This window comes from Ruditapes philippinarum, unplaced genomic scaffold (assembly GCF_026571515.1).
Source record: "Ruditapes philippinarum isolate M1 unplaced genomic scaffold, ASM2657151v2 ctg332_1_1_1_1, whole genome shotgun sequence".
Classification (NCBI taxonomy): Eukaryota; Metazoa; Mollusca; class Bivalvia; order Venerida; family Veneridae; genus Ruditapes; species Ruditapes philippinarum.
This window is the reverse complement of record NW_026860802.1, coordinates 32,290-44,608: the sequence shown is the minus strand read 5'-3', so window position 1 is coordinate 44,608 and position 12,319 is coordinate 32,290. Positions and strand designations below refer to the sequence as shown.

Genomic DNA, 12,319 nt, shown 5'->3' with positions numbered 1-12,319 from the left:
TATGACTATACGTGTAAACGGGAAGATAATTTCCATAACTATTTTCTGATAAGCAGATTGTTACAAACGTGCATAAGTGATAATGTGATCATTTTAAGCGGAGAAGTCTTTCACATAAACAGTGTATTATCAAAAGTAACGTGATGACTTTTTCTGATTTTAATTCTTAATAACAATTTTACTAACAAACAAGCATATGTATAGGACGATTTTATTTGTTTTGTTATAAGGACTACAAAAATGAGCAAATCGCGGGACAATATGATTTATTATTAAGTTATTTCATGTGATGAACGAAATAGTCGACTTATTTTCAAGACGTGTAAGCTAAAAAGCGAACAAACGTTCAGAAAAATATCACATGATTTTATTTTGACGGAATATTTAATTGCTTATCAGATACTGAGTGAATCAAAATGTCTTCTACAAAACGCGGCTCGGAAAACGTTTGTGCCGAACCTCAGAACAGAGAAACGCCCACAAAGAAAAGAAGAAATCAAACTGAAGAACAAGAAGAGATTGCCAAAAACTGCTCTGATGTATATGTGGATGGCTCAAAAAATTGCCTTAACGGTAAGAAGCTGCAAAGTCGAACACAAATTACTGAATAAGTCAATTTATTTGGTCAAGCGTTTATTAGGCTTGTCAAATTCGTTTTCTAAATATTTTTATTATTTGTTGTTAAGAGTGTAATTGAAATATATGTGTGTGTCTGCGCTCTCGCACGCGCGCGCGTGCGTGCGTACGTGTGTGTGTGTGTATGTGTGTGTGTGTGCGTGTGCGTGTGTGATAAAATCTCTAAAGATTTAATGAAATAGATTGCTCTGTTCCAGCTATCTCCACTTCATATCACAGCTATGATATCTACTGATATTGAAATGTGATAGTGATATGGATATTTTTAATATTAATTAATATTAGTACTATTACGTATGATAGTAAAATATGAACCTATATATGATAGTACTATATATATATGCCTATATATGATCTGCCTATAACATATTGAGATACGGTAAAATAATAAACAATTGCTTAACTTGATAATATTTAATAGTGTTAAATTATAAACATTTCGTTTGACAAGAAAATATGACTGTGTATAATGTATTGTATAAACGATTTGGAATATTGTTTTCTGAAATTGTCACCTTTAATCATACTTGGTTTATGCATTTTTGTTGATACTTAAAGCTATGCCTTTAAAGCAATCAAATATGAAAAAAGTCCGGTTTATACAAACCTCAAACATTACTAAAAATAAAATTAAGATATTCTAAATGAAAGATAGCCTGATCTGATTAACTCCATTTAAACCGATACCGGACATGAGGTAGTCGTAATCGAGTAATCGTAATTAATTGCAATTAATTACAATTTGTCCATGTAATCGATTACTTTTTTTAACAGTCGATTAGATTTAATAGTAATAGTAACAAGAGCCATGACAACATGGCCATCCCCCGCCGAATGTGTTTGCTCATTGGAAGAATGTATATGTAGTAGAGCAGAATAACTCCATTTTAAGGTCTTTTGGTAATGAAAACTGATGGCTATAGTGATTACAGATTTGAAACCTATGTGAATACTGATGGCTGAAAATAACAAAGGGCAATTACTGAAAAATAATGCAGGGTAGGTTATCATTCTTGTGTGCTGCATCCCTCCTCAGTAAAATCTATCCACCTATGAAGTTTCAAGTTGATACCTCAAATACTTTGAAGAAAAAAAATGAATTGAAAAATTAAGTATAAAAAATAACAAAGGGCAATAACTCAAAAATTATAAAGGTAGAGTTATCATTCTTATGCACTGCAAACCTCCTGAGTTAGATCTATGCACCTATGAAGTTTCATAATGATATCTCAAAGGCCTTTTGAGTTATGCTCTGGACAAAAATTAATTTTGAAAAATAACAAAGGGCAATAACTAAACAATTATGCAGGGTAGAGTTATCGTTCTTGTGCACTGCACTCATCCTCAATGAGATCCATCAAGCTATGAAGTTTCAAGTTGATACCTCAAATACTTTTTGAGATAAGCTCCGGACAAAATATTATGAAAAAGAACAAAGAGGAATAACTCAAAAATTGTATAGGGAAGAGTTATCATTCTTGTGCACAGCATTCCTCCTCAATAATATCTATCCACCTATGACATTTCATGTTGACATCTCAAACACTTTTGAGTTATGCTCCACTCGGGTGAAAAATTAGGTATGAAAAATAACAAAGGGCAATAACTCAAAAATTATGAAAGGTAGAGTTATCATTCTTATGCACTGCACACCTCCTGAGTGAGATCTATGCACCTATGAAGTTTCATATTGATATCTCAAAGGCTTTTTGAGTTATGCTCTGGACAAAAATTAATTTTGAAAAATAATAATGGGCAATAACTAAAAAATTATGCAGGGTAGAGTTATCATTCTTGTGCACTGCACTCCTCCTCAATGAGGTCTATTCACCTATGAAGTTTCAAGTTGATAACTCAAATACATTTAGAGATATGCTCCGGACAAAAATTTCGGACGGAAGGACGGACGGACGGAAGGTCGGACGGACGGACGGACGGAGACTATTACTATATCCCCCGCCGCCTTTTCGGCGGGGGATAATCATAACATGAGCTAAAAGTGGTGTAATCGTTGATTACACTTCAATTACAAATCGATTACTTTGGCGTAGAAAAAAACTTAAATTATGGAACTGCTGTATTATTATAAACTTGTGCAAATATGATGATTCATTTTAAAGAATACTGTAAAGTGCAATATCTTAAACTAGTTTTACTTTGAACAAAGTCAATTTAAGGTGAAATTTATTTAACTGAAAAGTTACTTTTAGTAAGTTTCTTTAAAACTGAGTTATTAGATTTTTCTGTTTGATATACACAGTCCTTTAGACTAAGTTATGACTTAATTATATCCCTTATAACTCTGCATCATTTGTGATGTGGCAGACCCTTTGTTCAAGCATACTTATAGCAATAAGCATAAGTTAAACATAGATAATATGTGGTTTAATGAACAGAACAGAAATTTTATTTCGTAATGTATACAATACAGTATCTTGTTATATTACACATGTCAAATATTGTAAATAGATAAACACATGATATAATTCAAAGATTTACATTATATTGGAGAATGAACATACATTGCTGCAAAATTGATTTTGTGTAAAATTAATGTATTTCAGAACGATCTCATTTTTAAGAATTATCTTATTTTGATATAAACATTAATAGCTAAACGTTTACAATATCTATGAAAATAATAACAACATTTTTACATTAAATTTATGTATAACCTAAGCTTATCATTATATCTTTTCTTTTACTATTTGCAAAATAAATAAATTTAACAATATAGACTTTTCACATGACTGAAGTAATTCTATAAATTTAAACATGCTAGGTTTTTGTATTTTCTGATCGCAGATCAGTAAATACAATGCTGACATTCAATCTCTGACACAGAAGTTTCACGACAAATCTAACAACAAGTAGTTCTCAAAACAGCTTAAAACTATCGATGTAAAAGAAAGAAATATTTTTATTTCGTTACAAGTATCAAACAATTTACAACGCATTCAAAGTTTAAAAAAGTAGCGTTGGCTTATAGAATTGTCAATCAATGCACGCGGATGAATATGATTTTAATCAATGAAAATGCTATTTTTAGCGATGTCGATTACCGAATTATAAATCTGACTGTCGAGTAGTGGAATATATATAAACATGCCGGATTGTTTGGGCGAGAAGATTTTCGCTAAATTATTTACATCAATGTTAAACAACAGGTATATCGTGAACAAAATTCCTCGAAATTAATAAGGATTACAAACCCTAATGGATATTCTAAAATTAGAATTATTTGATTTTATTCAGACTATCTCCGTTCAACTTCTCCGTGGTGCAGGGGTAACGCGCTCGTTTAGGGTGTGAGAGGTCTTCAAATCCCAGTCGGGGCAAATTTTTTAAGTGTCTTTTTTAAGGAAGTAGCCACGATATGCAAGGATAAAGGGATAAAGTGTGGCTGTCATAAAAAATGAACATAAATGATTTGATGCAACTCTAGTCATGCAAAATTCCGTATGCATCAAACTTATAGTATCAAAAATTATAGTATATAAAAATAAACTTATAACAGGAAAATACATACAGATATACAGTACGATTTAGATTGCAAAGATTAGAAAATACCACAGAGCTTGCAGCCCTTTGATTTATAATAATATCTTTTAATGAATTTAGTGCGCATTTCCTGGTACAGATTACAAACAAGTATAAAATGAAATTCGTCTTCAATATCTTGTGTATTACAAAGTTGAAATAGGCGCTCATGTCGTTCAAGTCTGTTTCTACTATATCTTCCGGATTCTATTCTTAAATTATGCGCAGATATTCTGAGACGGGTTAATTGTTGTCTACTTAATTTTATCTAAATAGCATTCCAAAGAAAAATTGTCATTGATATGTCTATACAATGTATTTAAAACGTTATTTTTAACAATATCTGCAAACCATTTTTGTTTAAAAACATCAATGACTCTTTGTTTAAAAATATTAACAAGTTCTTTTGGATTATAAAGTTCAGGACAATTCAACACCTCAGAAAAATCTAAAATTCCTTTTACTTTATACGCCCAGTTTTTAGCTATTTTTTACACTGATTTAATGTATTTATATACACACATTTAACAATGATATTGTTTGAATGTATCACTTTCAACCATATCTATTAACATAAAGTGGGTATCTTTCTAGCTCACCATAAATTGCTGCGTTACAAGAGCTTATTTTCACATCAAGAAATAGCTTGCAAAATTGTATTCTTTCTATATCTTTAGATTTTGTAAATCCCCAGACTGGACAAGCATAATTTATGATAGAGCCGACAAAAGCATCAAATAATTGCAAGGAAACAGGAGGGGATATTTCATACTTGTTAATATTACATATTAAAACGTGCATTGCTTTCAAAGCTTTACTTATAAGATATTGATTATGGAGTACAAAGGATACAGTGCAATTAAATATTACACCTAAATAATTAAAAATAACAAAACAATTTCCAAAGCTTCTTTATTATAAAACCAACGTTCATGAGGAAGTACTGGTCCTTTATTCCCAAAAAACAACTATTTTAGTTTTGGTTGTATTTACCTCTAGGCCCCATAGATAACAGCATTCAAATAAAGAGTATAATCTTTGCTGTAAGTCCTCTTGCGAGTTACCAATTATTACCATATCGCCAGCGAATAACAATATTACTATACATATGTCAAATATATTCAATCCATAATCGACGGAGTTTAGTAAAAATAATTCTTGGTCTTCTAAAAATAGTGCAAACATGGCGGGCGAATTATTTTGCCCTTGCCATAGCCCAACCGATAAATTCAAAAAAACTCTGAAAATGTATTGCAATGTTTAACGCATGACTTAACAATTGAATACATTGATTTAAAAGTTTTAAGTAACTTCCCATTTAATACCATATTAAACAATTTATACCATAATGCATGGCGGTTCACAGAGTCAAACGCCTTTTTTAAGTCCAAAAAAGCACAAGGTAATCGCATTTTTTTGAGTTAACACAGTCCTGGTTTATTAAATTATGTAACATGAAAAGTGCATCTACTGTACTACATCCCTTTCTGAAACCAAATTGAGCGTCTGACAAAATGTTATTATCATTAAACCATTTTTCCACTCTATTTGTCAAGATACTTATAAATAATTTCCCAATGTTACTTAGTAATGTGATGCCACGATTATTGTTAACATTAGTATGATCGCCTGTTTTATGAAGAGGTATAATAAAGCCTTCAGACCATATTTCTGGAAAATAGCCTACATCGAAAACTCTGTTAAAAAGATCAGTGATATGGCCTACTAATATATCAATAGAAAATATAAAGTATTCGTTCAACAAGTCATCACTTGGACAAGACGCTTTATTTTGGTTTAATCGCTTCACCGCATCTCTAACTTCTTCGAAAGCTATGGGAATATTAAGCTCTTCAAAAGTAGGGTTACTAATATTAGGATCAATATTATCATTTGAAATATGTGCATAAAAATGAGTTGTAGCCATTATTTCTTCAAACATACTTGCAAAATAATTTGGAAATCTGAAATAGGTATATCCGAACTTAATGATACATTCCGTTTTTTGGAAATGTTTCAAAAACTGCTTAAAAAGAGACTCGGCTACATCTTGTATAATCTTTGAAAACTTTAAAACAATATTTTCAATGTCACTTGAAGAAGCATTCTCAAAAATAGCATTTAAATCAGTCATTCTTCTTAATAAACCCCTTTAAAAGTTATCTTTGTCAGCATCACGCCATTTAAAATATGCACTCTTACTTTCTAAATTTCACGGATTGAATTTAGTATCTAAGAATATAACAGTAAACGAAAGCGGTGCATGATCACTAAATTCATTAAATTGGCATATTTTGAATGCACTTATAATCTGAAAATTGCATTCTTTCAATAATAAATAGTCAATTGTTATGCTTGACTGGCGGCTATAATACGCAAATGCTCCTACGTTACAATCTTTACCTAAACGACCGTTAGGTAATCTCATACAAGTATTTTTACAAAAATAAAGAATCTTTTCACCTCTCGTGTTAACAATCGGATCTGAAATGCCCTGCATAGTGGTGCATCCGGAAAATAATCGTCAGAATCTTACATTATTATTACTATATATTATTTATACTATAAAATCAGATTTATTGCCTCCTCTCCCATTCCAGTCACCTACTAAAAACATCATACCTAGGTCTTCAAAACAAGAGGGCCAAGATGGCCCTGAGTCGCTCACCAGAAACAACTGCTTATCAGTGTTGGAATGTAAATATATTCTATTAAATTTGAGAATAGAATATGTTTAAACAATAATTTGAAGAAATGCCATGACCTGAGGCATTTAAGCTTTAGCTTAAACGGGGCTAATCAAATCAATATGAGCAAACTTGATAAAAGACTACCTAAGAATGCAACTAAGTTGGTGATCATCTATCAATTATTTCAGTAGGAAATGATGTTCGGGGGCTTTTTCTATCTTTAGCTTTAGTGGCCCCTAAAAGGGGCCAATCAAATTAATATAAGCAAACTTGATACAAGAGTACCTAAGAATGCTACAGACAAAGTTTGGTGATCATCCATTAATTAGTTCTGTAAGAGAAGATGTTTAAACTTATTTCTATTTTTAATTTTAGCGGCCCCATAAAGGGGCTAATCAAATTAATATGAGCAAAATTAATAAAAGACTACCTAAGAATGCTACAGACAAAGTTTGGTGATCATCCATCAATAAGTTCTCTAGAAAAAGACATTTTAAGGTATTTCTATTTTTAGCTTTAGCGGCCCCTAAAAAGGGCCAATCAAATTAATATGAGCAAACTTGATTAAACACTACCCAAGAATGATACAGACAAAGTTTGGTGATCATCCATCAATAAGTTCTGTAGGAGAAGATGTTTTAACGTATTTCTGTTTTAGCCCTTGAGACCCCTAAAAAGGGCGAATCAAAATAATATTAGCAATGTTGATAAAAGACTACCTAAGTATGCTACAGACAAAGTTTGGTGATCATCCATTAATTAGTTCTGTAGAAATAGACATTTAAAGGTTTTTCTATTTTTAGCTTTAGCGGCCCCTTAAACGGGCCAATCAAATTCATATGAGCAAACTTGATAAAAGACTACCGAAGAATGCTACAGACAAAGTTTTGTGATCATCCATCTATTTGTTCTGTAGAAGAAGATGTTTAAATGTTTTTCTATTTTTAGCCCTAGAGACCCCTAAAAGGGGCCAATCAAATTAATATGAGCAAACTTGATAAAAGACTACCCAAGAATGCAACAGACAAAGTTTGATTATCATCCATCCATTAGTTTTGTAGAAGAAGATGTTTAAAGGTTTTTCTATTTTTAGCTCTGCTGACCCCTTAAAGGGGCCAATTGGAATGATATGAGCAAATGCAAGTGTGACTGTCACAAGGATGCTACAGACCAAATTTGAAGTAAATAAGCTTAGTAGTTTCAGAGAAGAAGACGATTGTTGACGCATGACGACGGACGACGGACGAACGACGGACGCCGGAGCATCCCCCTGTGATACTAATAGCTCACCCTGAGCCTTCGGCTCTGGTGAACTAATAAAAAAAAACATCATCAGTTAACATTTCAAATAAGTCTACATTTTCAATACTCGCAATAGGCGAGTCATCAAGCCACATATAAACTCCACATAAATATATATCAGTTATTGTCTTAAAAAACTCACTATTCAGTTTTATCCATATAATTGTGCCACAATTGTTTCTTACAATAGTTACTCTGTTTTTAATATTAATTTTACATAAATACCAATTCCACCGCTGTTTCTTTTAGCCCTTTTATGTTTAAATTTTCTATAAAAATTTAAACATGTATAATCATTGATTTCAATATTAAAATTTTCATCAGTCCAGGATTCTGTTAGAATACATATATCATTTTACGAAATTTTAGAAATAAAGTTTTTATTTTTTAATTTAGTGTCACTTAAACCATTGCAATACTTTTAGCTCACTCTCCGGTAATTCCTAGGCTGACTTGACTGGTTTACCATCGACGAACAGCGTGTCGTAGGCAATCAATTAATGCTGAATGTGTTAAAGCGAAACATTTATATAAACACGCACTGTATGATTTCAGTTGGAATAAATCATACGAAATCGAATAATTTTGTGCGATTTTAAAGATCCATATAAATATATTCTTCGCAAAGTTGCCTTTATTTGGAAACAGTCACAGGAGTTGATTAATCTACGTAAATCAAAACCCATTGATTTTGGAAACACTTTAAAAAGAATAGGTCAACAGAAGCGGGAAACATTCCATTAAATCATTTCAAAAACTATTTCTTGGATATGTTTAACGACATAAAGGGCACATTAAATGATGCTGCGGAATCTTTTAACCAAGAAAGTAATTTAAACATTGATAATCCAACATTTGAAGAATTAATTTCACAGACGGGAGTTAGGAGTTAGGGGACGCAATAACGAAAGTAAATAGAAACAAAGCCTCGTGTCCAGATGATAACCTTTAGAATGAATATTTTATTGAATCTCTTAATATTCTTGTTGGCCATATTACCGATATGTTTAATAAAGTTTTGGATGCCGAAACTTTCCTGAGATTTACATAAGAAAGGGGATCGTAACTAGCCAAACAATTACAGGGGAATAACTTAACTTAGTAATTTGTGGAAATATACACAAGTATTCAGACGACTAAAGTAGATAAGTGGGTAGACGATAACAGTACTTTATCTGATGCATAAATTGGTTTTCTTAAAGGACGAAGTACAATAGATGCTATTTTTGTATTACATAATCTTATAAGTGATATATTGTCCCGAAATTTAAGATTATACTGTGCCTTTGGAGACCTTTAATCCGGTGCATAGAGATGCTTTATGGTTTAAATTTTTTCACATGGGTCTGGATGGCAAACTTCTCAACCCGTTTCAATTTATGTACTCTGTAGTTAAATTATGTGTCAGACATTGTAATAATTTGTGTGACTTTTTTATCCTTCTATAGGCCTAAGGCAGGGGTAAAATAATTATCCCGCATTTTTTGTTTAATTTTAGAAGACCTTGAATTATTCTTCAAATGTTAGATAAACAGTGCAATTACATTGTATGATTTAAGTCTAGTTATCCTTTTATAGGAAGTCTTGAGCTGAAAAATAAGTTCGGCAATCAACGTGAAAGGACGATGATATTATTCATTTTATTAAAAAATATGAATGTTCGCTTGTTTTAATAATAAAAACAAACAATTATTGTACAGCTCGAATTCGCTTTTCCTTTCATTATCTGTTTACATCAATATTAACAAAAAGGGGTGTCGATAATTCTTTTATAAAAGCATACTATTATCGCCTAAATATTTAACTACCTTAACAATTACTCATTTTTTAACCATTCAGCGTAATAGCGTAGTCGTTGACAGTGTAGAGATCTTGGTTCGATTCTTGGAAAAGGCTTTTTCTTTTATTTTTTGTATTTTTCAAAGAACTGGATTTTAGTTCCTAGTGAATTTATATCACACAATACTATTTGAGAACATTTACTTTTACACACAATCGCTTTTAACAAGTAACGTTAGAGGCAACACAGTACTAATTATAGTGATAAATGTAGAATGGACGAAATTTAAATATATAAATATACAAATGAGCCTAAATTGTTAAAAACTGTAGCAAACTGAATTCAGAATTTTAAATAGAATTAAATTTAAAATACTTTTCAATCTGGTTGATGACTGTTAGAACCAAATACATTTAATTTTGCTAAATCGTTATAAGTTTAACTTTAAATTGTACAAAATATTAAATCAATCACAGGTTTATAAAAGAGAATATGAAAATGGTTTCTAAAGTAAAAACCATACAGACATAAAAAAATATTGCACAATTCCTGATTTGAACTCAAGAAAGGCATTCCTTAACATGAACTCTTCATACAAAATCTGAACTCTCTAACCACTACGCTACTCGGATTTACGTGTCGATATCCATCTTTTATTGCAGTAAAAGTGCAAAATGTTATAACTGAATAACTTGCACAACTCATTATATCATAATGGTTTGACCGATTAATGTAACCGTTATCGTGTTCGACTTATAGGAGAAAAAGTCCAACCATCCATCCAAATTTCTGTTACTTACTGCGAATTTATATTAGACCTGGCTCTGTTAAATGTAAGCGGCAGCCATTTTTTAAAGTTGTGTATTTCACGGGAGGAAAATAATTGTGTTTGATTCAGAGGGATATCATTTGAATTTGTTAGTCATACACCTTTTTAAAAGAAAGAAAACTGATTTGAGGATTGTAACAAACAAAAAATAAGTGTTGGCAGATGTGAAAACATTAAAAAAAAAAACAGCTAGGAAAATGGAAAACTTGGAAGCTGGCTCAGGAACGCTGGGTTGTTTACTTATTATTCGGCTGATGGCTGTCATTGCTTTTTCATAAAGCATACGCAGTAATTGCTCGTAGGATATTTCAATATGCCCAAATGTCATCAAGAGCAGTTTTGCATGTCGAAGGATTGTATTATTCTGTAAAAATGAAACAAACAAAACTAGAGACAAAATTTGGTGATTGGAATTTGAATGAATAGCAGTAAGTTTTCTTCTGGGCCGCCCGGCCGCCAACTTCACGCCGCCAGCCGCTGTGCCGCCAACTTCACACATCTTATGTAAATATATGTACAATAAATCATTTGAACTATTTTTAACCTTTTAACACCTTCAAGTTATATAATTTTTAGCCAGTATTTTATTACACTTACAATTCTTCTGCAGTTCAAACTTGTTCTTCCTAGTTCTCCATCAATAAAATTGTTTTGAGTTTGAACAAAAAATTAAATCAGTCATTTCTAATTTACACGATTGAAATGATACACATGCAAACATACGACATCGTGTATAATAAGATATATTTGTAAAACATGTATGTCCCGTCCCCTATGTATGCCCCCTATCGGCAGCCAATTAGGCATGTGATCCAGTTTAATATGACTGACTTTTGACCTAGTGACCAAATAATTAATAAGGGTTATCTACTAGTCATAACTAGTCACTAGGTAATTGTAACCGAAATTTTATGACAAAACTATTACAAACCATACCAAAATATATATGAATACATTTTATGAATCATGTAGGCCTCATTAATGGCCTTGAAATGTGTATACCAAAAGGATTTTTAGTTTAATAAAAAATATCAACTAAGGCAACTTGAGTTCTTGAGTTGTTGGTCAGAAACAGTCTTTAAATACAAGGTCAATATGACATTGATATTTGACCCTTAAATCAAAAGGGGTTATCTACTGGCCAGACCAATGCACCTGTGACGTTTGAAGGTAAAGGGCTCATGAGTTGTTGAGATATTGAACAGAAAGCGTTTTTAGCTCGACTATACGAAGTATATGGAGAGCTGTCCTACTCGCCCCGGCGTCGGCGTCCGCGTCCAGATTTCAGATTAAAGTTTTGGTGCAGTAAAATGTTTCTAACTAATACTTTTTCAGTTCTTAAGGTATCAACTTTAAACTTCAGATATATGTTCCTTATCTTCAACCACATCTTATGCGACAAGGTTCATAACTCTAGCACCAATATTTTCAGAATTATCTTCCCTTGAACTTAGAATTTTTTCTTAGAAATATTATGTTTTATTGTAACATTTTATTACTTAAGGGATCAACTTCATACTTCAAATATATGTTCCTTATCTT

At 31.7% G+C, this 12,319-nt stretch overlaps 1 protein-coding gene across 1 annotated transcript in view; it reads left to right on the top strand.

Moving 5' to 3' along the window:
• The first annotated feature begins 77 nt into the window (after positions 1-77).
• LOC132713430 (uncharacterized) overlaps positions 78-12,319 on the top strand; it is a 38,619-nt gene continuing 26,377 nt past the window's right edge. The window contains exon 1 of the mRNA XM_060696026.1: positions 78-573. Within this exon, the coding sequence (XP_060552009.1) occupies positions 417-573 (157 nt within the window). The 5' untranslated portion in view covers positions 78-416. The remainder of the gene's footprint in view (positions 574-12,319) is intronic.